The sequence below is a fragment of the Sordaria macrospora genome, chromosome 7 (assembly GCF_033870435.1).
Source record: "Sordaria macrospora chromosome 7, complete sequence".
NCBI lineage: Eukaryota > Fungi > Ascomycota > Sordariomycetes > Sordariales > Sordariaceae > Sordaria > Sordaria macrospora.
This window is the reverse complement of record NC_089377.1, coordinates 2,766,406-2,791,428: the sequence shown is the minus strand read 5'-3', so window position 1 is coordinate 2,791,428 and position 25,023 is coordinate 2,766,406. Positions and strand designations below refer to the sequence as shown.

At 53.0% G+C, this 25,023-nt stretch overlaps 8 protein-coding genes across 8 annotated transcripts; 4 read left to right on the top strand and 4 right to left on the bottom strand.

Annotated features, from left to right (window-relative positions):
• Window positions 1–422: 422 nt before the first annotated feature.
• Window positions 423–4,748, top strand: SMAC4_06281 (uncharacterized protein). Its single transcript, XM_024655812.2, has 2 exons — window positions 423–2,145; window positions 2,249–4,748. Exons 1-2 carry the CDS (start codon window positions 1,601–1,603, stop codon window positions 2,790–2,792), a joined length of 1,089 nt encoding a protein of 362 aa, XP_024511640.1. The 5' UTR covers window positions 423–1,600; the 3' UTR covers window positions 2,793–4,748.
• Window positions 4,749–6,316: 1,568 nt separating this feature from the next.
• SMAC4_06282 (uncharacterized protein) lies at window positions 6,317–8,473 on the top strand. Its single transcript, XM_003345833.2, has 3 exons — window positions 6,317–6,911; window positions 7,018–7,554; window positions 7,625–8,473. Exons 1-3 carry the CDS (start codon window positions 6,485–6,487, stop codon window positions 8,047–8,049), a joined length of 1,389 nt encoding a protein of 462 aa, XP_003345881.1. The 5' UTR covers window positions 6,317–6,484; the 3' UTR covers window positions 8,050–8,473.
• A 281-nt stretch (window positions 8,474–8,754) lies between these two features.
• Window positions 8,755–10,625, bottom strand: SMAC4_06283 (uncharacterized protein). The gene is made up of 2 exons (XM_003345834.2): window positions 10,103–10,625; window positions 8,755–10,034 (listed from the first exon to the last, which is right to left on the bottom strand). The coding sequence occupies exons 1-2, from the start codon at window positions 10,324–10,326 to the stop codon at window positions 9,053–9,055; spliced, it is 1,206 nt and encodes a 401-aa protein (XP_003345882.1). The 5' UTR covers window positions 10,327–10,625; the 3' UTR covers window positions 8,755–9,052.
• Window positions 10,626–11,172: 547 nt separating this feature from the next.
• SMAC4_06284 (uncharacterized protein) lies at window positions 11,173–12,439 on the top strand (the record flags this gene model as incomplete). The annotated part of the gene is made up of 1 exon (XM_003345835.2): window positions 11,173–12,439. The coding sequence occupies one exon, from the start codon at window positions 11,173–11,175 to the stop codon at window positions 12,238–12,240; it is 1,068 nt and encodes a 355-aa protein (XP_003345883.1). The 3' UTR covers window positions 12,241–12,439.
• Window positions 12,440–12,503: 64 nt separating this feature from the next.
• On the bottom strand, window positions 12,504–13,868 carry SMAC4_06285 (uncharacterized protein). The gene is made up of 2 exons (XM_003345836.2): window positions 13,477–13,868; window positions 12,504–13,292 (listed from the first exon to the last, which is right to left on the bottom strand). The coding sequence occupies exons 1-2, from the start codon at window positions 13,510–13,512 to the stop codon at window positions 12,816–12,818; spliced, it is 513 nt and encodes a 170-aa protein (XP_003345884.1). The 5' UTR covers window positions 13,513–13,868; the 3' UTR covers window positions 12,504–12,815.
• A 683-nt stretch (window positions 13,869–14,551) lies between these two features.
• On the bottom strand, window positions 14,552–17,452 carry SMAC4_06286 (uncharacterized protein). The gene is made up of 7 exons (XM_003345837.2): window positions 17,229–17,452; window positions 16,866–17,161; window positions 16,627–16,790; window positions 16,444–16,550; window positions 15,629–16,384; window positions 15,372–15,565; window positions 14,552–15,259 (listed from the first exon to the last, which is right to left on the bottom strand). The coding sequence occupies exons 1-7, from the start codon at window positions 17,414–17,416 to the stop codon at window positions 14,901–14,903; spliced, it is 2,064 nt and encodes a 687-aa protein (XP_003345885.1). The 5' UTR covers window positions 17,417–17,452; the 3' UTR covers window positions 14,552–14,900.
• A 1,684-nt stretch (window positions 17,453–19,136) lies between these two features.
• SMAC4_06287 (uncharacterized protein) lies at window positions 19,137–21,802 on the bottom strand. Its single transcript, XM_024655813.2, has 3 exons — window positions 21,542–21,802; window positions 20,730–21,477; window positions 19,137–20,657 (listed from the first exon to the last, which is right to left on the bottom strand). Exons 1-3 carry the CDS (start codon window positions 21,759–21,761, stop codon window positions 20,597–20,599), a joined length of 1,029 nt encoding a protein of 342 aa, XP_024511641.1. The 5' UTR covers window positions 21,762–21,802; the 3' UTR covers window positions 19,137–20,596.
• A 1,268-nt stretch (window positions 21,803–23,070) lies between these two features.
• On the top strand, window positions 23,071–24,991 carry SMAC4_06288 (uncharacterized protein; the record flags this gene model as incomplete). The annotated part of the gene is made up of 3 exons (XM_003345839.2): window positions 23,071–24,131; window positions 24,201–24,375; window positions 24,435–24,991. Exons 1-3 carry the CDS (start codon window positions 23,658–23,660, stop codon window positions 24,989–24,991), a joined length of 1,206 nt encoding a protein of 401 aa, XP_003345887.1. The 5' UTR covers window positions 23,071–23,657.
• Window positions 24,992–25,023: the final 32 nt, after the last annotated feature.

The window sequence follows — 25,023 nt, the reverse complement described above, 5'->3', positions numbered from 1 at the left end:
TGTTGCTTTAGCTACTAGAGCGCAAAGGTGTAAAAATCCGGGATGAGGAAGACAGCCTGAGAGCGTAGCAGTATAACGAGCTTACTTAACGGTAAGGTGTTCCTCACATCAAACCTCTCAAGCAATGATCATGCACCCGCTCTGTGAACAACATTGAGGCGGAAACGCAGGTTACTCTACGATGATCAATGGAAGACGAACCTCACTCGGACAAAGGGTAATCATCTGTGTCTGCTAAATGATGCCAATCCATTAATCATTTTGACGCTCGATCACACCGTATCCAGAACAGAAATGGAAGTTTCTATACAGGTGGGCAGGCCTTCATTGGCTGTGCAACATATGTTACTCGGATATGTCGTTGCTTGCATCAAGTTGCATCATTCCTGCACTTTGGCCTTCCTTTCACCGAAAAACTGAAACGGGTGGCTGCCTGGTGTGAATGGAGAAAACATATTCACTCTTGTTATGTATTATACGTGAGGTGTATAAAGTACGTGGGGGTAACCGGCGACAGCTACCTAGTAGCACCAGGCACACTTGCACCTTGCTACGCCACATGGCTGCGCATAGTAACTGCCTCGCGGGTGGTGGTTTGGGTGGTTTGCATTTGTATCACCGCTCTCCTTTCCGAATTTGGTGCGAGGACATGGACGGCATATAGCCAAACGGCTTCCGGGTATTAGGTTGCAAAAGAGAGCTGCCCGTTGAGTGGAGGACGTATGTACTGCAAAGAATGGGTTAGTCGTCTAAGCCTCCTGGTGTCTTTACTCTGACCACGCCAGGAGTATATTTTCCCTGTCGTTTTGGCAACATTGCGGGCACATGTCCTAGGCTTAATGCCTTCACACTCAGATAATCGCGCAGAGAGCCTTGTCGACCGTCTCGTCGACCACTCAAGGCAAGAGGCTGCTAACATCCGACATAACGAAGCAACAGTGACTATAGGATGAAACGGTCTGTGGCTTGAAGCATCTTCGGTGTGAACACTATCCGCTATCTTTCACATTGGCTATGGTCGTAGGTTGGTTTGACAAAGGTCGCCTTTCGACTTTGTTTCTTCGAAGCCCTCCTTTGCGCAGGTCGTCATCTGACAAAGATTGATATCGATCCAGACTACGGCACTTTGTCCTGCGACCGAGTTTTGATACAACACCGACGCCTCAGGCTCTGCAAGGCCAACCTCCAGGACTAGAGCTGGCAGTGCAATGCGTTTCCAAAGTCAGCATCCGCTCGCCTCATATATTTGAACGGTGAATGCGTAGTAACTTGATAGATAATCCCGCTTCACTTCACAGAAGGCCGCTAGAATCCGTGGCTGTCATCTGGATGTTGGTGTAGATGTATTCAGCCCATTATCTACACATAAATCCTTGGACCAGCTTGACGTATCTTTGCATGCCACGGCCATCTTATATCTTCCCCCTTCATCACCTGCCAAGTCAAGCTGCTTCGCTCGTTTCTTCACCGATTTTGAATTGCCTTTCAAGACATATCAACCTCGGTGTGTTTTTGTTTACTTTCAAAACTCAGACCACTGCCAGATATCCGTTAAGAATCCGTACGACTTGGACATCAATCCACACGGAACTAGCAGAATATGGCCCTTGCAGATCTCCAATATACTTTGGGCATCGAAGCCTCTGGAAGTTTATATCAATATGATCTCGACTCAGTCGGCATGACGAGGTCCGATAGCGTTGACTCAACCGCTACATATTCATCAGAGATTATCTCACCACCCAGCCCGCTGCAGGGTTTCAACAAGGCGGTCCCCGACATATTCGACATGGCAAACCACGCTACCATGGTTGCCAAGTTTGCTTTAGACAACCAGTATCAGAGTGAGACGTTCATGCCTTCTGTGATTACTTCAGAGTCGGTTCGAGAGGCGATTCAGCGAGCCAAAAGTCGTCAAAAAGAATTCCCCGAGAGGGTGGGAGTGCAGGATGTTCTCACCAAGCAGCTTTACCATGTGTTCAGCAGGCATGGTGTCAACTCTCCTCCCGTCAGCGTGATACTTCAAGAGGCTGCCCATCAGCTCCTTATTCACCTAACAGGCTTCGATGTCCCTCAGCGATGTTGCCTCGCCATTGCAGTAGTATTTGTGAGTGTTCAAGCAAAGCTGGAACAAGCATCCACTCGGTAAGTGCATCACCCTCATCTGATTTCACGGCGTTATGCAGTCGCCGTCATCAACATGAAGGCCCACGAGGACGCAATCTGACTTTTGGCCGTCTGAAAACAGCAGATCATCAATCTTCCCGGCGCAACGCCCGTGGCAGATCCAATCGAGCTGCTGTGCCCCTGTCTGTGCGAAACAGCACTCTTTGCTCCCAGAGAGAAAGAGAAACACGTGCTCCCATCTTGGCTGTGATAAAGCCTTCAGCCGGGCCGCCGACCTGAAGCGACACAGGCAAACGCACCTCTCAGACGACATGAAGAAGAAATATCGATGCGACTACAAGAAGTGCCTGCGGCACCAAGAGGCGTTTGTGCGGGATGATCACTTCCGCGACCACCTACGAAACTTCCACAAGGAGGACCTGACAAGGCGCGGTAAGCAGGATGAGAAGGAGTGGTGGCAGACACGGGCCAAGAGCGCGGTGACGAGCGGGTGGTGGCGCTGCAACAAGTGTCTGTTGACAAGAGTGAGGATCAAGCAGCACGGATGGGTGTGCCCTACTTGCTCAACACATTGCGAGACACAGAGAAGGCAGTTTCGGCAGTCGAAGAGTAGTGTAATAAAGGACAGGGAGGGAACATGGACGGGGACGACGGACGAACGGTAGTCTCTAGTGGAGGCTGAGCCGTCTCATCGACAAGCTTATCGATATGCCCTATGCAGTGTCTCCGTAGACTCCGTCAGTCCTCAAGGTACCTCTACCGCGCCACCACCAGTGACACCACACTCTCCTCCTTCCGGCAAGCAATGCGCGAACTTGCGGACTTGGTTGGATCACGGCATTGGTGATAGCTATTCGGGTTGTTTGCTCTCGTGTGGACATGGTCAGACAGTCTTTCACATAATTCCTGCTGTATCCATAATATTTCATCGGCCTTGTACTGGGTAAAGAGCATGGGCAACTTTCCCGCTTGCAAGTTGGCATTACTACTGTATAATCCATCATGTACATAGTAGGACAAAGGTCGGCACGCAGCTGGCGTAAGGCTTATCGGAAGCGTGGCGCACCTTGATGGCGCTGCACCGATACATAGGTACTGCGAGTAGTTCCCTTTCATTAGTCCGTGTAAGGCAACCACGAAGGCAGGATTGGAAGGCAGAGATCAAGGCAGATAGTGAGGCATCGAACCCATCATATCCGGAAACAAACTTTTGATGGATAGCGATCCCACGAAGACGAGTTGACGGTTACGGTCTTGAACTACGATTACACATCGACACTATAATTAAAATGCTTGGCGACGCGTTGTGTTCTTAGCGGGTACCCTTTACGCAGCCTGGAGTAGCTTATCTCCGAAACTGGCGAAGGAGTCCCGAGTTGTCCGAAGCTCTCTCCGGCAGCCCGGCTGAACTACACTCTACAGTAGCACGATTTCACGCAGTAGCGTGCGGTAGATGAAAGTCTGGGCATGTTTTGGGGACAAGACTCGACGACGACTGCAATGTTTATATACAGTAAGCAGTTTAAGTTAACATGCCAGGCCCTACAGATCCAACTTCCTATGATGCCCTTCTGTTCAACAATAATCTTTTCAGTCACAACGGTCTCCTGTCAACCGCAAGGCTCTACGCTGCCGATCGTTGCCTACTCATCAGTAGCAGTTGGCGATGTCGGAATATGCTGTTTCGAAACTGACTCGAGTCCGCAGCTAGCCGTGGTTTTAGTGCCGGTACGGTGAGCGTGGCGTGTGGTGGCCTTGCGTGGTTTTTATCAGATTCATCATTCCGTTGAGCCAACAAGACCCCACACTGACGAGCCCTCCTCGTGTTACGCCAATTCGCATAGTGCATTTGGAAATTGAGCCGTAAGGCCGTACACTAGAGGCATGCTGTTAGTGATACACGAGGAAATGAGGCCGTAACTAGAGGAGGACGGTTGTATCTCAAGGCTGAAGCCTGTTGATACCGTAGTGAAGTCTGCTCCAAAAAGGCTGCCCTCATCATTGTCGTTGTCGTCGTCGTCCTTGGTTCCAGATGATCCGGAATCCGGAAGCCATACCCCTGTAAGCATATGTCCGTCCATGGCAGCGGTTTCGGCATGGGTCCGTTCAACAAAAGGTCTCCCGGCTAAATGGACACCGAAGGCCGTGTTCCTTGCTAGCTGAGTGGCCATTGGTCCAATGGAAAGCCGTCAAAGGAAGCCCTGGGCTCCGGGAATCCGCCGCCGGGTCCGCTCTGCTGCGAAGGTTCCTGCGCTGTTCCCGGCCGAAGGCGGTGCGATCGGCCCACCAAGATTGCGATAGGATAAAAGGCGAATGGAAGTGCTGCCGGGGGTGTCGTGGTCGTGGTTGTTGAACGTGGTTGTTGGCGAAGGTACGTGTAATGAAAGCGGTGGCGGCGGCGGCATGGATCAATGGATAGCACCGGCCTTGAGCAAAGTCGCGAATTGCGATGGCAACCACACGCTGCACGCCAAAGAGAAGTGAGAATGGTGACGGCACTGCCGTTTCACGGTCGAAGGGGATTTAGGTATGGTTGCAACGATTCGTCTCTGGACAATTCCTCCAATCGTCACACCTTGCAGCGGCCATCTGCAACCATTTAAACCATACCTTTTCGGGCGCACAATTGTGGGGGTTACAATGGCACACTGCTGCAGCCTGCATGCGAACCGGTCCCCTGCCTGCCAAACACACTGAAGGGTGGTGGACTTGCCCTTGTGAGCGTGCGCCCGCTGTCCTCATTGGATGGAAACTTTTGGGATGAGGAGCGCAACCAGTGAGGGGCAGCCCAACCCCTCCAACACCGGGCGTGTGCCCCTCCATTACAGGCCCGACTTCCCCGCTTTTTAACGTCGAGCCAGGATAGAGTTTTTTGACGCGTGAGGCTCTTGCTTTACAGATGTGTAATAACGCCGAATTGCTGATATTTTATACACGCGCCAGACGCAGGTAATTCTGTAATCCGCGACACGGCCACTGGCATGATACCGGTTCGCGCCGTACCAAACACAGAGCAGAGTGCAGCAGGAAAGAGTCATCAGTCAAATATCGGAGGTGGGCAGTCTGGGAGGTGCAAGGAATCTATATATGGCGATTTGGAAAGTCCGATGGCCGGAGATGGCGCAAATTGCTGGATAGAATATCAAAAAGACTTTTCGCTCCATCTCCCAAGTGAAAGACATCAAAGCCCAGTTCCGCCAGTCAACCAGTCGGTCAAAGAGTCAGTTCTGTACAGCTCCCCGCTACACGCGACCAAAAAAGCCAGAAAGGTAAGCAGGTACCCACGAGCAACGTTACGTACAACAGCGTACGTACGGTCGACGTCGTCAAGTCAGCGTAGTTGTCCCAGGTCCCGCTGCGTCCCGTTGCTGGCACTTGCCAGATCGACTACATTTCACCTCTCTCTACCGACCTATCTTTACATGCGCAACGCCCCGCCACCGACATCAGTCGCCTCATCTGAAGCAAGCTGACCCTGTCGAGCATCTTAGTCGAACCTAGTCGCGCCGTCTCGCCAGGAACCCGCCAGGCCTTTTAGCTTTTATATACGCACATTCAGACAAGTGATAGTCGGTACAGAGGTACTTTGTTATCATTTCAAGACTCCTGTTAGTACATACCATGTCTTGAAAAGCAATTCCCCTACCTACGTACACTTCCATGCCATACACTACACCATAGGCATGATACATACCTACCTAGCACAAGTCCCCGTCCCCTGCCTTGCTGCATGTCAAACTCTAGCGCTCCTTTGGGCCGCAGCTGAGGCTCCCCTCTCCGGTGACGACGGCCGGCCAGTTCAAGAAGGTGGTCGTCCATTTTGTCTGTTAAGCTGTCCGCCTGGTCGGCCTGAGAGCGGAGATGTCCCGGAACCCGCAAATGTACTTCGCAACTGCGAGCTTGCCGTGGCCCACTCTGGAGTACTGGAGTCCTCTGTTCAGCCTCTAGGATCCGGAGGAGCACCATCTCCATACTCCCCATCCGTCCCTCCATGGTCATATCCCACCGCGCCGGGGACCTTCCAAGTTCCCGGTTCCAGTCCGTCTCTCGTTGCTCGTTGTCTTGCGTGTGGTGGTGCGCTGCAATCGGTCATCATCCCATCGGCTAACATCCTCGGCTTTCCAAAGGGATCCCAAGCTCTGCCATTCGTCTTGACTTTGGACCGGCCGGACTTCGTTTCCTCCCCCCCCCCCCCCGCCCTTCCGTCCATTCCGCCTCCTCCTGACGCTGCCTCCTGACTCTCCTGACTCCTGAGTTCCCTGCGGCCCGTCCCGGTGCGAATAATTCCGGACCTCCCAAGCTTCTCCCTCTCTTCAACCCCCCCTTTACTAACCCCCTCCCCCTCCCTTTTCCCACCATGTCGCCCATCACCGCAAACCTTATCCGCTCCTCCCTCCGTCAGGCTTCTGTCTACTCTCGTAACATCGCCACTACTCCTGCCTTCTCTCGCCCTGCTGCCTCTTCCCTCTTCATCTCCAACAACAACAGATACCGCACAATGGCTTCCGAGGCTTTCCAGAAGATCAAGGTCAAGAACCCCGTCGTCGAGCTCGATGGCGATGAGATGACCCGCATCATCTGGCAGGACATCAAGGAGAAGTTCATCTACCCCTTCCTCGACATCGACCTCAAGTACTACGACTTGGGTCTCGAGTACCGTGATGAGACCAACGACCAGGTCACTATTGATGCCGCTGAGGCCATCAAGAAGTACTCCGTCGGTGTTAAGTGCGCTACCATCACTCCCGATGAGGCCCGTGTAGAGGAGTTCAAGCTCAAGCAGAGTAAGTTTTTTTTCTCTCACCCACATTGAATCCCTCCTTGCAGCAAGCGGCAAGCTGCACGGCGGGCGCATTCAATGCATGTTCTAACATGACTTGTGCGCGTTAGTGTGGCTCTCCCCCAACGGCACCATCCGTAACGCTCTCGGTGGCACCGTCTTCCGTGAGCCCATCGTCATTCCCCGCGTTCCCCGCCTCGTGCCCGGCTGGAAGAAGCCCATCATCATTGGCCGCCACGCCTTCGGTGACCAGTACCGCGCCAAGGACCTCGTTGCTCCCGGCCCCGGTAAGCTCCAGATGGTCTACACCCCCGAGGGTGGTGAGCCCCAGGTCGTCGATGTTTTCGACTACAAGAACGGCGGCGGTGTTGCCCAGACCCAGTACAACACTGATGAGTCCATTGAGGGCTTCGCCCACGCTTCTTTCAAGCTCGCCATTGACAAGGGCCTTCCCCTCTACATGAGCACCAAGAACACCATCCTCAAGAAGTACGATGGCCGCTTCAAGGATATCTTCCAGCAGATCTACGATACCCAGTACAAGGAGGCTTTCGAGGCCAAGGGTATCTGGTACGAGCACCGTCTCATCGACGACATGGTCGCCCAGATGATCAAGAGCTCCGGTGGCTACATCATGGCCCTCAAGAGTAAGTCAACACTGATTCCCGCGGTGACCGATCGGAGAAGCAATTGCTAACGAAAATCCCTCTTCTGCAGACTACGATGGTGATGTTCAGTCCGATATCGTCGCCCAGGGCTTCGGCTCCCTCGGTCTCATGACCTCCGTCCTCATCACCCCCGATGGCAAGACCTTCGAGTCCGAGGCTGCCCACGGTACCGTCACTCGCCACTACCGCGAGCACCAGAAGGGCAACCAGACCTCCACCAACCCCATTGCCTCCATCTTTGCCTGGACCCGTGGTCTTATCCAGCGTGGCAAGCTCGACAACACCCCCGAGCTCATTGCCTTCGCCGAGGCTCTTGAGAAGGCCTGCATTGACACCGTCGATATCGATGGCATCATGACCAAGGATCTTGCCCTTGCCTGCGGCAAGACTGGCCGTGAGGACTGGGTCACCACCTCTGAGTACATGGCCGCCGTCGAGCGCCGCCTCAAGAGCACCCTCAAGGAGAAGCTCTAAATTATCTCCCCCCTGACGCATACTTTTAATACCCCCCAAAAAAGGAACGGAAAAAAATTAGTCGGATGTGAGATGACGGTTGGATCAGCTGCCCTGGAGGGCCCGGTAAACGGTTTGGTTCCGCTGCACCCCACGGGCGAGGGGAGACGCGCGGAACTTGGGATTGAAAAGTTGAGACGAAAAGCATCATCGTCCTGGATATCCATCTTTAGGTTTCACGCATCAAAATGCATTCTTGCATTTGCGTCCTCGTGTCCTGCGTCTTTTTTACCCCTAAAAAGGAATCAAGACAAGGGACCACCAGCATAAACTGCTGGCCTTGTCGTTCCTGTGCCACCCATTTTGGAGTTTTTGGAAATCGGCGGGCAACTTGCACATAGGCTTACGGCATCTTCATGAACAAATTAACGAAGTAAAATACCCCCCAAACAACCTTTCGTTCTTAATGCATTCTCGTATACTTGGTGAAATTCCACGCTCGGGTATCTGGTCTCGTCCGCCTTTGTTGGACTCAACAGAGCAACACCTCTTGCCTTCTTTTTAGGCCGCCATATGCAACTGCCGGCTTGAGTACATGAAGTACAGCAGTCTGTTGATGCTTGGTACAATGAAATAAACCACCCCACCCCATACCTTCATCACCTTGCGCCGTAAATGATAGAAACAATCATACATATATCCGTGGTCCTTGATGCTGGAGGAGGCATCAATCGGTACCTATCCGGGAAACCAGATAACTGGAGCTCTGTTGAAAAGCTGAATTGTGCATCAATAACGAGCGTTCTCGTATTTGAAATATATTCCGGATTCCCTCCATTTTAGAACATGCACATACATTCCTCATTTCTTCCCGGTGAGCCAACGCCAAAGAGCATATAGTAGTGAACTTGGGCACCACAAAAAGCCGGCCGTCAGTGAACAAATCCGCTGCAGGACGATAAAAGACCACTGCTACTACTCAAACACACACCCCTATTCACGATGTGCCATGCACTATGAGCTACTAATCATCAGCCTTGGAGGCTTCACCACTGCCAGCACTCTTCCGCGACCTTTTAGTACTTGTTGATTTAGGCGTGGCCTCCCCGTCGCCGCCTTCGCTCTTACGCTTCTTCTTGGTCAGCCGACTCGAGCCCCCCTTAGGCCTGTAGCCCGGATCATCGTCCACAGCCCGCTTCCGCTTGCCTTTCGTTGTACTAGATGTCGCCGCCGCCGCCTCAAAGTTGTTATCTTCGTCCGGGTATTCGGGCACCTCAACGGCCACAGCGGCGGACTTGGCACCACCGCCCCTCTTTCCGCGTCCCGAGCTCGAGTCGCCTCGGCCACCACGGCTGCCGGGACCACCGCCGCGCTCGCCTTTGGCCCGTCCGCCGCGACCCGATGTCGTGCCACGAGTTGACTCGCCGTGGTCGTTGTCGTCCCCGTGGGCCTCGGTGTCTTGCAGGAATGTCTTGGGCGCGTGTTTCCGCAGCCAATTGTAGACAGACGTTGGGTTTTTCAGTTGGAAGTCCCGGGAGGCGAGCAGCCCACTCTCCCTCGCGTTGGCGGCGACGCTGTTCGGCTGGGCAGCCGGCGCGAGGGTGGGCAAGGCCGGAGGAGGTTGCACACCGGTCTCGTTGGCCTCTTTCCTCGCCAGCCGTTGGTCGATCTCCCAAATGTAATTGTCGATATCGTCCGCGGTGAGGAACGTGGGTGGGTGCGGTTGTCCTTGGAATGGATCGGCTGGCGAGTCACGGCCGGCTTCGAGGTCCCGGAGAAGCTCGGGGAAGCACTCGGCTGCTTGGGAGAAACGCATGTGCGGCACGTCTTGGAGGAGTTCCTTGTAGGATTTCGAGGGACGGATGCCGCTTGGAGGCGTGGAAGGCCTGTCGATGTCCAGGTACAGACCGTCTTTCTCGGAAGGCGGGTCAACGCTCAAATCGAAGCGCTTCTCTGGTGGGATCTGGTTGGAATTGTTGACGTCGAGGAGGAGATCGAGGAGACGGCTACACATTAGGAGTAAAAGGTTAGCGTAGGACGCCAACATAGTTGATTGGGGGTTCATTTATCTCACTCCTTCTGAATGGCGAGTCGTCGGGCGGTTGCTAGGGCCTTTTGCTCGGCTTTGTACAGCTCCTCGCCTTCGTGCATCTTCTGATCAAAGGTTATGCGCATCTTGCGATACTTCTTTTTCCACGACCGATAGGTCGGCTTGTCGTCGGCCACCTTTGTGTCGATGGAATCATCGTCTCCTCCTCTGTGACTCAACTCGGTGCGGCCACGCGGGTCGACCTCCATCTTGGAAAAAAGAGGGATGGCGGATCGTGACGGTGACTGCTTGGAGTTGCGGCTTGTGATCGGCTAACAATGCGCGTCGCGATAATGGGAACGGTGGTACGTGGGGAAGATTGGGTGTCTGGGTGAGCCGTGGCGCGGTTTCGAGGTGATGGTTTGGTCAATCAATGACGAAGGAAACTGTTATTTTGGATCTTGGGAAAACGGCCCGGTCCAGCGCAGGTTGCGGCTCGTTTGTTGGATCGCGTTGTCGAGCCATGCTAGTGTTGCCTGCACCGCTTGGTACACTCATGTTCCAGGATGCTGTTAGTGTAGAGGTACCTTTACTGGGTGTTCAGCCTTCCGTCTCGCGCAACAAAAGCGTGAAACCCCCTGGCGTCCTCTTGCCGTCTTCAGCTGTCCGCCAGGATGCAAGTCGGTGCGTATAGCATCCCTTTTGAAACCTTGTCATGGAGGACGAACGCGCGTTAGATGGAGGCGGATTTGCCCGCTTACACGCTGCGATTTGGGCGCTTAGCACTAACAGAAAGCATTGCAAAGTGACCATGAGAGGTTGTGACGGATGGCTGCACTTTCCGCTGGGCCTGTCAGGCTAGCATGGGCTGCATCAAAAATGTCCATTAGGTCTGGACCAGGGTCTATCCCATTTCAATCCTAATCGATAACGCCCTAGTGTAAGTATCAAATGGAGCTGTGTACAAGTCAGGCTGTTGTTTGTTGTCAGTGGGGAGGAAAATAAGTTTTCTTCCATCCATCATCCAACCCAAGCTTCGCCTCCAACCTCTTGACACCGAAATTCTCTTTTATAAGGGTCATATGTTCACTCATCCACTAGCATCTCTCAGAACAATGGTCGAAAACGCAGCGAAGCGCATCAAAACCGATGGCGGTGCCCTCACCATCGGCACCCACAACGGCCACTTCCACGCCGACGAGGCTCTGGCCGTCTACATGCTTCGCCAGCATGTCCCCAAGTACACCGGCGCCCGCCTGGTTCGCACCCGCGACCCTGCGCTTCTTGAGACCTGCGACATCGTCGTCGATGTTGGTGGCGAGTACGAGCCTTCCCGCGACCGTTACGACCACCACCAGCGCACCTTCACCACCACCTTCCCCGACCACCAGACCAAGCTCAGCAGCGCTGGTCTCGTCTACATGCACTTCGGCAAGGGCATCATCTCACGCAGGGTGCCCGACACGCCTGCGGAGGACAGTGACAAGGTTGGCTTGATCTGGAACAAGTTGTACGACAGCTTCGTCGAGGCCCTTGACGCCCACGACAACGGCATCAGCGTCTATGATTCCGATGCTCTCAAGGCTGCCGGCATCGAGAAGCGCTTCTCCAACGGTGGCTTCACCCTCGGTGCTATGGTTGGCCGCTTCAACGGCAACTGGAACGACCCCGTTCCCCAGGACCCCGTGGCCGCCCAGGCGGAGGAAGATGCCAGGTTCGAGAAGGCCAGCAACCGTATCGGCGAGGAGTTCGACCGCGCTCTCGACTACTACACCAAGGCTTGGCTCCCTGCTAGAGACGTCGTCGAGACCGCCTACAAGGCGCGCAAGGAGTACGATGCGGAGGGCAGAATCCTGGTTCTGAAGGGTCAGTCGGCCCCTTGGAAGGATCATCTTTACACCCTGGAGGAGGAGGAGGGCGAGGGCGTCCAGAGGGTTATTTATGTCCTGTACCCCGAGAAGCCCGCACCCGACGCCAAGTGGAGAGTGCAATGCGTGCCTGAGACTGGCGACTCCTTCCAGAGCCGCAAGCCCCTGCCCGAGGCTTGGAGAGGTTTCCGCGACGAGAAGCTCGATGAGATCACGGGCATCCAGGGTGGCGTTTTCATTCACGCGGCCGGTTTCATTGGAGGCAACAAGACCTTCGATGGTGCGTTGGCCATGGCCAAGAAGGCTCTGGAGTAGGATTCCAGCGTTGTTGAAAAGATTGGCAAGTTGGTCGGCGTTTGTTAGAAAAGCATTTGACATCCCTCCCGCCGGTCAAGGGAGGTGATTGTTTCACCACCATTACAAGCCCATCACCATCAGTCCCTACCGTGAGAGCATATTCGTTCGTGTTCACGTTGTCGACTGACTGACTGCACGACCTCCATAGAGTAGATGCTCTGCCGTTTGACCATTGAGATACATCCCATTTGTGTCCTTATGAACATTGACACTGAGAACAAAATTTCAAAGTAACATGCGCTGTCCTGCTGAAGGATAAACTCGACTCAACTAGACCACTTGAAAACATAAATCACAGGATCCTAACCCATTCATATCTCATTCGAACAAAAGAACCTTACATCGAATAACATCAAACCTAACGCCACAAACCCCAAAACGTAATCTTATCATACCCATGCTGTGCGTAACTGCCTAAATGTCGTGTGCTGGTAAGTGTTCTTGAATACACGGTTGAAACGAGAGGCTCGACAAATCGTTCCGAGGAGGCGGGACCTCCGTCGAACGCTATGCGCTTGTTTCTTTTTGGATGTTTATTGTCGGATGGGGATGGGCTCCGTCTGGTCAACGGGCGCAGCTGAGGTGGTATCGGCCACGGCTTGGTCCTGCTGCTGCTGCTGTTGTCCGGCTCCCGCATTGTGTTCGCTGCTGCTGAGAGCTTCAAGTTCCTCGGCGCTGAGCCCACGGTTAAGGTAGCTGCTTTCCTTGACAGGACTGCCGGCTTGAGGTCCCATGTTGCTGTGCTGATGAACAAGGTGGTGGGCTTGCGCCAGGCCGCTGGCACCGTTGATACCGCCGCCGGGGCTCGTCAGATGGGGGATGTTCTCAGGCACGGGGTGCTGGCTGCCGACTGAGCCTGTATCGACACTGTCGCCCTTGCCAGCCTTGCTCATGGCATAGTCGCCGCTGTCAAAATACTTGCGCTCTTTGAGATGCTTGGCGAACTGGTCACTGCGGCTGGGAAGCTTGCCATAGAGACGGAACAGGCGTTGTTCCTCGGGGGAGAGCGACTGTCAGTTTGGAAGATATCATCAGCCTTGGTATTCGCAACAACTTGGGTTGTGCTGGGAGCCTGCAATAGTTCAAGGTGTTGTTGATGAGGTCGGAATTGGGTGGCATCTTCCGAGCCCAATTGTGCCCGGCTGAAGTGGTCTGATGATATTGCTGCTGAACTGACGGATGGTGTCAACTTACCTGGATGTCAACCTTCTTTGCCTGGTGGGGATTCATGGTTGCAGTTCGAAGTCGGGCTCTTTGTTATGCGCTCAACCACTGGCTCTTCTCGAGGCCGTTATACTTCACAATGGATCGATCGTCAGCTGTTGTAGACCTTTTCAGTCTCGCTGGGTTCTGCTGGCTGGCTGTCGGTCGCAAGCCTGTCGGTTGCTTATGATGGTCGCGGAACGTCGAAGACGGGGGCGGCCAAGGTGATTCAGGATGTCGATGGAAATCCCTGTGGATGCACGACAAAGGTACGGTATTGGTGTGCTTGCTTGTTAAGGTGCCCGCGTTGTCATCTGGTGTTCTCACTTGCACTTAGAAGAATACAGTAGGTGGAGGAGGGGCGAGCAGACGGGAAGATGGGGTCAAGAGGCGGGACCGTCAAGCCTTGGAGGTGGGACAGGTGGGACACTTGGAGCTAGCACGCAGTGCGGCACTCGAGGTGCACCATTGCCTGCCGGGACCGTAGTACCTTTGTGAGGCGGTGACAGTGCGTCTGTCAGTGACCAAGGCAGAGGTACGTACCTCAATGTAGTTACTCTTAAGTACATAGACCTATGTGAAGGTTCGTGTACGCAGATCGCTTCGATACCAGATGGTCCATGCGCTGCACTATCTGATAGCGTGCCGCTGGAAAACCAAGTGACTTCGCTCTCCTTTTCCGGTCTTGGAGTGCCCTCCTACTCTTGATCCGAAGTCAAAGACCGTCGCTCTTTGCTCATCATATCTTCTATCAGCATTAGTGACGACCACCAGCTATTCATGAGACCTACAATGGGCCGCACCGTCTTGCATGTATATCCCCCGCCCCTCAAATTCCCAATCTCTAGAGCGTTCGCCGTCTCACTTGTGCGGAATAAAGACCAAACTGATCTTCGTGAAACATGTTTGATACTATACCACCATGTTGCTGGCTGAGAAGAGGAGAACCAACTACAGAGAATGTCAGACACCCGGTTGTGCCGGCCAAGCTAGGATGGTCAGGGCCTGATCAACAATCAGCTACGTAATGCCATGAGGGCACCTGCAGTTGCCTGTAGAGAGTCTACGGGTCACCAGATCTGTAAAATGCCTCCCAAGGTAGGGTATCATGCCGTCTCGGCTTGATGTCTGCGACGAGGATTGTTGATCCGATGTGATGGGACAGTTCAGAGGGGCCAACCAAAGGCTTGTTTTATTGAAGCATGTACAAACAAATGACCTTCCAGAATACCTTTCCCAGGTACATATCTCATACCTATGTCTGATTTCCTTCCCCCCTCCCGTGCCTCGAACCTACTTGAGAACCCGAGCATGATAAGCCAAACCCACAATTCTTGCCATCGTGTTCATGATCGAGCGCACCCTCATTATACTCTTCAAAAACACTGGTCTTTCCTTCCTCTCATCTCAGTCCTTCAGAAAGGCAGTGCCAACAATGCAAATGTTCCGCCCATGACAGGCCTGGCCACAAACGTCGGTCCGTTTTGCGGATACCCACCTGTCTCTGCATCATACAGATCCGTCATGGCTCGATTCGTCGTCGTGTTCCCAATCCAATTTGCGAGCTTGTTGATTAGCAGTTCCTTGGTGTCTGGGCCAGCAACTGCTGCGGCAAACATCATCCAGTCGGACTTGGTCCAGGTGTGGCGTGTGTCAAGCGGGACCGCATACTTCAGCGCAATGCTTTGGTAGAACTTGGACTGCATGTCGAAAATCGACTGGTCGACAAAGTTGAGATCCAAAAGCTTGTCTGCGTAGATGTTGTAGAGAAGACCTGTTGTTCTTTGTCAGAGTGCTAGATCCGACAGAAGCTAAGACCACAAAGGGAATTTTATGGGACATATCGAGGGTAAGTGAACAGAGCAGAAGGGGGGAAATGTGCTCACCGTGACTGTTCTTGTCACCATAGCTCAAAGTTGTGTGCGGAAGGTCGGTATCGTTGTTGATGGCTAGAACCTTCCAATTCTCCAAGTACTCATCTGCAATCGCACCCCAGTTATCGCTATTGGAGGTCAGGTTAGCAATTCTGCCCATGGCCTTGAGGCCAATGATGCCTTTGATGGCCAAGTTGGTTTGGTTTCTGGACAACAATCATCAGTTAGGTTCCCTCTTCAAAGCTGAACAGAAGGAAATGTAAACATACGCTAAAGTCCCGGCAAAGTCGTCCGTGCTGAGCTGGTTAGACGGGATCAGCGAATCCTCAACCAGGAACTCTGCCCATTGTGATAGTATCGAATAGTGATTCTGGAGATAACCGGTGTCGCCCGTGCGCTCGGCGTAGGCCAGCGTCATGATGACCATGTTTCCGCACTCCTCCAACGGCATTGGCTCGTCATTTCCGGATGGATAACCCTTTGCAACGGGGAATGTTCCCAAGTCATGCTCAGCCCATTTGTTCGGGTACGCTCCGCTCTCCTGGTTCTCAAAAAGGGGATCAAGCAGGTACTTTGCTAGCGTTGCATTCAGGTACAGCAAAATAGGGTACGCCGGAAATATGACATCAACCGTTTGGATATCGCTGTTCGAGCTGATTTCTTTCAAGAAGATGTAGGGCTTCGAGGGTGTGCCGCCGAATTGAAGTGCCCCAAAGCTTTGGCGGACTGTGAGCGTCGTGATGGTCGCATAGTCCTGGCCCCCAGCCTTGACTGAATCCTGTTGAATCCTATCATCTAGCTCGTTGCTGTGAGTTGCTGCATACTGGTAATCACCGTAAAATTCCTCGATGGCCTGTCGGTCATCGCGGTTGAAGTAGGACTGCCACAGTCCTGGGACTGCATCGAGGGTTTTGTTCATGCCTGCGAAGTGGATGACATTGTCTTGGATCAAGCCCAGCGTAAAGAGACGTTCGGTCTCGCTACTCCCAACATCGCCGAGATTATGAGAGAATCCGAACACCGGCCTAGGATGGTCAGTCGTGCTTTGTAACACCGAAAATCAATCATGTAACTGGAAACTCACCAGTTATCCTGAACAGCTCTAAAAGTGTCGTCGACGGTATTAGCTAGCGTTTGGTTGCTTGCAAACCGACTTCGTACAACTTGGTCAGAGCCTATTTGCCAACTCAGCTGCATCGAAATGTTAGTTAACCGTGTGATCGTACTTCACTCTGATTCTCCAGCTTGGCCAAACGGTTGTACTCACGCCACTGTCAGAACCAGTAGTAAAATACCATCTTCCCCAAGCTGCGATCTCGCCATTCTCGCCGTACTCGACTTGCTCGGTCCGTTGGAATGTATGGTAATTCAGCTTGTTCGTTGTGTTATGAGCCCAAGTAATCTTCTGGGAGACATCGCCGCTTGCCCATTCTTGGGGTTATCATTAGCTCGGTAGGAAACCACATCGGCGGCACGGAAATGATGGGATATGGGGTGGGCACCAACCTCCAGAAACATCCATGTATAGTCGGACATCGTGTGTCCCTCCGTCGGAAGATTTGGCCTTTGCAGAGATATACGAAAACTGCTGCGATTGCCTGGAAAGATCGTCTGCGAACACCGGAGACAGAAAGGTGACAGAAAGGTTGACCTTGCCATCCACGTCAAAGATGAATATGCTCTTCGTTGACGTATACTCCAAGGACAGTTGATTGACGACTGGATTCTGAAAGGCTTTCCCCATCCAGTTGAACACCTTTCCATCCACTGCGACCAGGCCCTGCCAGCCCAGGATCTGTGTACTACACAAATGCAAGATTTCATTAGTCGGTGATAGCAACGCCAAATGTGCGGATGGCTGACACTTACGTCCAGTGTCGTGGCCAGTTATCCGGAAGCAAGCACTCTGGCTCACATTGTAGCCACGAGCTCAAATACGGTGTCCGCACTGCCAACGGTACCGCTGGGGGCCTCGCCGGCTTATAAGTCGAAGCCTGCACAGTAGCCATTCCGCAAAATATTGCAGCCACAAGGGCCGCAATCTTCGGAGACCACATCGCGGAGAAACAGTATTGGGGGGGGGGGGGGGGGGGGGGGGGGGCGCTCGGAAAGGTGAAGTGCCGGACCAAGAGAGAAAGAGCAATAACTTGAAGGAAGAGTTGCCCGATTGTTGCGGAGCTAGTGACGTGCGTCTCGAGAGTACTGATGCATGCAGAAGGGACTGACCTGGTTTGGCAAATGCGGGAGAACTGCAAGTTAAGGGTCTGTGAGAGTGGACGGACACAGCCCAGATGTTATAGGGAAATAATTCAAAGACCTGAGATGATATCGGTCGAAACGAGCTTGGGGCTTGATGGAACCAAGTTGATTATTAGTCACAAGAGCTGCCAATGCATATAGTGACAAACAAAAAACCAACCCTCGATGCATGAGCCTCCAACCTAGGTTGCCTGGGTCAGAATGTGACGAGGACAAGTGAACATACCGCTCTATGGTTTGACGGCCATGGGGGGAGCTCGATTTCAGACCGCATGGGAGAAAGGTAGATATGGGGCGTTTGTTGATCAGGGTGGTTGTAGTGTCTGTCTCCAACCGGGCCGGTTTGACCATCGAGGTCAGCACGAGCATTGTATTCTCCTGCATGATGTCGATGCACATGCCGTGATTGCGGGAGAGCTATGGTAGCATCTTGGAGAACGAGACATCCACAACCTCGCACTGATAAGGCTCAGAAAAACACCGGAATATTAGGACAAAAATTCAACGTCCAGACCTCCCCCCTGGACAAATGCACCAGCAAGTGTCGTCTCGTCTTATAAGTCTGCATGCAGTCTGACCCAAGACGGGCCTCAACGTTGGCCTATGTACCTCCGCATCACGAGGGGAAACAAGAAGGAGACACAAAAGAGCAAGCATTTATCCCGGTATGACCCATGAGCATGCGCTGTCCAGAGCAAGTTAGGATAACCGTAGAAGAAGGGGTTGGAATGTCGACCCTGAGCAGATGATACGTCTTGTCGGGACTGCTAAGTCCACTATGTGGACAACGAGTTGGTGAACCTAAGAGACAAAACAAAACGTTGACAACAGCAGGTGTGACAGCAGGACCCCGGAATCGTCACCTTCAACACGACGATTGATGAGGAGACACAAGAAGCATATTGGAAAGAGACTGGATGTGATCACGACCCAGTCATATGCTCGCAGCTATTGCCGTTGTGGTTTTCTGAAGAGGGAAGGTGGGTTTGAGAACCTGCTGTACATGAGAGGTAGGATGTTGAATGGAAGCTCAAACTATCCTATACAAGCCTGGGCCGCCAATTGATGGTTGGGTGAGCGGATGGAAAATCGGATTCAAGATCTCCCAAGATTACCTTTGCAGAAACCAAACGCAGCCGTGGCTCATCATCACATCTCTACTCCAGCTCCTAGATGGGTTTCTGAAGTAGAGACGCTGAATTTCGCATCAATCTAGTGACCCTGGATAGTCGCTGTACGCTCCGATCAACCTTTGGAAATTGATCCATTCAAGATGGCCAACAGATCAGTAGGGGCCGAGGGGGCATGTGCAAAACGGAATGTACCCTCTGGGCGAGTGTGCAGATATCAACCAACCCAGCACTGCGAAGCGACGACAATCCAGCCCAGCCTATTCCGCGGCATTGGCGCTTTGCATGGCGGTGTCCAAATTGAAAAAAACCAGCATTGCTGGTGCTGGTCTGACAACATCAATAAGTGGTTGTTGATTCGTAACATTCGAGAATTTAATGCATGTTGCCGCGGGGTTTTAGAGTTGCACGGTTAAAGAAGAAGCGCTTCCACTTTTGGTGCTCAACTAGTCGGTTGGGGTGACTAGCCACAAACCAGAATCAAAAGGCCGGCACCATGCTGGACATGATGGCCGGCAAGAGCCTCACTGAGGCGAGCAAATGGTGCGTCATGCATACTAGGATGAAACCCTTGAGTGGTGGGTGTGTCTTGAATGTCCGAGTCCTGACCGCTTTACCCAGCCATTACTCTTCTCGGGTTTGACAGGTGATTCATGCCAGAACGAGGATGTTATTATCCACCGCAAGAGGGTGCTTGCTTGCGTCTCAAGCTTCACATCTCATCTTGTCTGCTTTTTGTTGAAAGGCAGCGATTACCGTCATTGGTCATCACATGTTGATGAGGTGTGTGTTATACTCAGATCATGAGACCGAAGGGAACCGGTCACTTGGGTAGTAGGGCGGCGAAGGATATTGTGCGGCAGTTGCATTTCGGACAAGTGTACGCTGCGCGGAAGATTTGAGCTTCCAAATGATACGCTAAACCGGGAATGGCGGAGGAAGTTTGAGATCCTCGACAAGATTGCTGATCGCTTTGCGACAGAGCTTCATCATATGCGCCTTGTTTTAAGGCTGTGTGACGTTCCATTGCCTTGTACTAACTGTTGGGAACCACCACGTGTCGTTGTTTGGCTCTCAGCACATATGCAGTAGTGGAATAAAGTAGGAGCCCGTCGTCCTTTGTCTCGGTGTCGCAATGGATCTACGCAAAACCGAATTTTCTGGAAGGTTACATGGATTGGCAACCGTGATCGTGGCCAGGACGGATTTGTAGGTTGAGGACGATCCAACCCCCCGCAATACTCGACTGTCTTGCGGTCCGAATCAACGGAGGGTTCCATTTACAGTATTCGTCAGTCGCGTGACTCTTTCGGGGACCATCAACAAGTCGAACAGCATCGGCATAAGAAACCCTCGAGTTGCTTGCGGGTAGATGTTGACATGCTGGCTGTCTCGGTCACAGAATTTCCGAAAGCCAGTCCACGACATCTGAGCCAGGTTTTTGGGCGGATCCGGCAACTGTAGGGCTTCCGTTCTCCTGAGCCCGTATCTCTTCCAAGAGGAACCCGTCCTTTGAGAGCACAGCTATGACGGAGTGTCACCGTGTCACGCGCAAGCTTGCAGCGTTGTTGGCGCCAGCTGCCTTCGGTATCATGGGACAAAACACCTTTTATTTGTTTTGATTCATCTGCAATACTCTGGTCAGCGTCACCGCGGCCCTTCCATGCATGATATATTCCGGGGTTGGGAAGGTGGTGCGATGTATTAGAGGTGGGGAGGGGATTTGACTGATACCTACACTGCTTTGATGGATGACGTTGTGGCCGTTATGATATACAATTGTTGTGGCATTTCAAAGTTGAGAAACTGCCATTTGCTATAGAATGACGGGCACGGTATTTGGATGGGTCATAGACCTTCCTTTGCGAGCATGTCGGCAATGTCGAGGTAAAAAGCAATGGCGTTAAACCTGGAGTCGATGGATTAGAAAGAATTTCAGTGTAAGAGAATGGGTGTTGGAATGAACGGCTTGAGAACTTACGTGGGTGGCCTGCCCATCCACTTTTGCCAGGTGAAGCGGAATCTATTGCTCCAGTTGATAAGATCCAGATGGTTCACCCCAGAAAGTGTTCCTTTGTAGGTGCCCCACTGGCTGCTTTGAACGCTGACGAGACCGTCGTTAGGTCCCTCAATGTCGTGAATAATTCCATGGGAGAGACGAAAAGGGCTAAGAAGCGGCGGTTTGTCGTGGACCATGGCTCCGTACGAAAAGTAGCGGACCTCAGGATCATTGGGTGTTTTGGGGTTGAAATCCTCAGTCATGTACTTTTTGGTCAGTTGGTTGAAGGCGCCCGTCTCAAAGCCGGTGATGCGCTCCCACACGTTGTAAAGATTGGGCAAGCGTTCAGGACCAATTTCATCCATCAAGTAGTCGGCGAAGGTGCTGCCATGGTGGGGAGTGGCGACAGTGACGAGCGACTTGACCCTCACACCGGCGGGTTTGAGCTGCGATATCATATATCGAGCATCTAACCCGCCCATGCTGTGGGCTATGATGTTGACGCTCTTTCCCTGGGCCTGGAATTCAATGCCACGGGCCAGCTCAGCCGCACGTTGCTCGACCGAGCTGCTTGGAGGGACGGTGGTGGTGATGACCTCACATTTCCTCCTGCTAAGAGCATCTTTGATGCCGTGCCAGTAGTGAATGGAAGGCAGAAAGGAACCGGCGAGCTTTAGTTCAGCGAAGCCAAGGAGGCCGTGGGCCAGAACAATGGGGTTTTTGGGTGTTTCTGGGAGCAGTCAGTGACTTGTGCTTCTTGTTTACATGTTTGGATGGGGCAACTCGGAACTCACCATACTGGTCTCTGAGGATAGCATAATCGTCTACAATCTCCTTGCCCAGGTACTCTTTGGGTTCCAATTTGCTTCGTGGATCCAAGCTTTGGCGATGACAAGACGATGAGGCTCCAAAACAGCGCCTGGTTGTTAGTGTTGTTGTTTTAGGAGTCAGTATCGTCCTCGCTGCGCAACGAAATAGACCCGTTCGCGCGATGATGGCCCTTCCTCTCTTCATGCTGCTTCCGCACTGCAATGCGCTGCAATGCGCTCTGTCTGCCGGTCGAATGTACCGAGCGGTTGAAGGCGAACTTGATGCTTGGCTATCGGGCCGGTGTTGTGTGTCCGTTGTGGCGGCCCTGGTGGTGTTCGTCGGGTGGCAACGGGACTTGCTGAGCTCAGCGCGACATTGGTTCTGGTACTGGACGGGATCTCGTTGTCTTGCACTGAAGCGAAGGGTGTCGTCACGGTGTGAGACAAACAGATGGAAATCGATCACCGAATCCACGGCGCAACTTGAACCAACGCACAAACGAAATTTTATAAAACGACAGTGTCATACCTACCTCTAGCTACCTCGAAATACCCGACAACAACAAGAATTCAGCAATTCAGAACAGGAAGGCACAATGGCGCAAATGACCAGAGGGCAGCCCCCTGGAAAAGGAAAGTTGCGACTTCCATTGCAACTTAGCTTGGAAGTCGTCATGTCATTGGTCGACAGCCTCGATATTACGGGGCTGTCGATTGTTCGAAGCCAGGAAGGAGCGGCCCGGGAACTCATGTTGTCGTGCGAATGAGGCTCGACACCGACAAGTCAGGCACTAATAGGATTTGCGGACAATTCACAGGGAATCTGTTAGCCTGCATCAGACGACACTTTGCCTGGTCGTCCAATTTTGATCAGCTTCATCAGGAACCACAAGAGTCATGAACAGTTGGCCCGTGCCCTTTTCAATGTCCATCCCTCGGCTCCCACCTCTCTCGTCCTCTTCTCTTTCTTTCGTCCTCCCATACAACCAACCCATCCGACTTCCGCGGGTTCCCATCCCACCTTGCACCTATCCTGGGCACGGTTGTACCGTAAAGTCGTTTGGCTCGGTTAAACAGCTCAATGGCAAGTGAGCGTTCCAACCGGAACATGTCGGCGCTGGCCCGTAGTGTCAACACTATTGATCGTCATTGGTAGTCTGCCGCGCTGGCACCAACAATGACAACTCTTCATTGGCCAGTTGAGGCGCTATCACAGAGACTGTAACCCTTTGCCGACCAACACCAACCAACGTTCACCAGCCTTCATGCAACCAAGCATTCACATCCCGCGTCTCGTGCAGGAAGGAACAGGGCTTGTTGGAGGGCTCGCCTAGGCAGAGAGGTGTCTCACCGTACACCATGTGTGGAAAATAACATCAAGACAAGCGCGGCCAGAGAGCCAGACAGGCCCAAGCCCCCATGCCCCCATGCCCCCATGCCCCCATGCCCCCAAAGGCCCCCAAACCACAGTTCACTGTCCACTGTTGGCTCTTGACGATGTCACCCAGTGTGTCGACGCCGGAGCGCTGGTATTCTGCGTGCAATGGTCGCCCTGGGCTTCATGTTGAAGCAAGTGTTTCTTTGAATGCCACGATACTTTCTGATAATGACGGATGAGTATGACAATTTGAACAAGGATGACAGGAGAAGCCAGGGATTCTGTGATTACTATAGAGTTCGATTCCAACAACGCTAACCAGGCAATATCAAGGTTCTGACGAAAATGTGTGAAACAAACAACGGCCCGGCACTTCTTGACTGCCAAGCACCCTGGGCTCTGAACCTCTTGTTCGTACTGTGTCGGCAGCAGGTGCGCTTCTGGCTGATCGGCAATCTGCCATCTTCACCTTCTGGTTCTCCTCTCGAACATGGACCTTAAGCGCCCGGTACTATGCGGTCCCAGCGAGGCCGGCAAGGCATCCTGATGAGCCGGCCCGTGGGGATGGTAAATGGTTGAGGATATATCTCTGGGCAGGGCGCACCACCATCCGACGGCCATGTTCTTGTCTCTTCCCAGTCGCATGTCGTCCATCTCGTATGCCGACCAGATATCAACTCTGTCAACGTCGATGAGTATACAGGCGGCTCCGAATCCGACAACATGTTGACCGCCCGAGACTGCAGTTCCGACACATCATGCCCCGTCCCCGGTGGCTTATTGTCATACCAGACATCCCCTGCCGGCAATGCTTTCATGCTTGCTGCTTTTGCCGCACTCATCCCTATCAACATCTTCACCGGGGTCCGCTATAAGACGCCCCTGTATGCCGTCTTGACCACCCTTGGCTTACTCCTCGAGGTCGTGGGTCATGCTGGGAAAATACTGCTGCGGTTGAACCCTGCCAGCGAAAGCCGTTTCCTCCTATACATGATAGGGACGCTATGGGGACCGACGTTCATCAGTGCCGCCGTCTACCTGGTCCTTCCGCATGTCATGGTTATATATGGCGAGCAGTTCAGTCTCATCCCGGAGCCCATCTACTGTAATATCGTGTTTGCGGCTCTCGACATCTTCACCTTGGCCTTCCAGTCCATCGGGATTGCTCTATCAGCTACGAGCGATACCGAGCTTGAGGTACGTGTTGATACCCCAAAACCCTAGCTGTGGCACATCAATAGCGGCTTACTGACGCGGCAACTGCAGAGAAACCAGGGATTGAACATCCTGTTGACCGGGCTGGCTTTACAGTTGACAAGTCTTGCCCTCTTCTTGGGTGGCTACTGGTACTTCCGGCTCAAATTATCTCATCGCCGATTTATCTTTGATCCCACGTTCTCCACGGTCTACTTGTCCTCTTACTTTAAGAAGTTCCTCCTTGGTAAGTTGCTGGTCTCCCCCTTTTGCTACAGGAATGGACCTTTGTTAACACCATAACAGGTATACAGGCAGCCTCGGTGCTTCTGCTAGTGAGAGCAGCTATCCGACTGGCTGCTTTTACCGGAGGGCTGGCAAGCGGCCTTATGCAATCCCAAGTCGTCTCGCTCGTACTGGACGATACTCTCGTACTTGTAGCCGCTATCATTCTCTCCATGGCACCTGTTGGGAGGGCTTTTGGATCGTCTTGGTCTGAGACTGCCCCTTTCACACTTTCGGGCGATGAGTCAGATCTGCCTCTACGCAACTGGCGGCCATCAACAAGCCAGTATAGAAAAAGAGCCATCTCACAGCCATATCCAGCGTCTCCCATGACTGCGGTACCGTCTCCGCGGTCATACCATTCCATATATCCGCCACCACCCCCACCGCTAGCATCGCCTCAAGACAAGCGCGTGTATCAGCGGGCACCCTACGAAATCACACCGGTACAGGTTGTACCCTACGTACCCAGCGAAGCGGGAAGCCCGCCCCTGTCAGGGTCCATGCCGACCGACACACCGAGGAGAACACCCAGAGAGGCGCAGAAACTTGTTGACCCTGATGCGCTATGGGGCTAGGTGCAGTTTCTCGAATCCGCTGGTCATGCCTT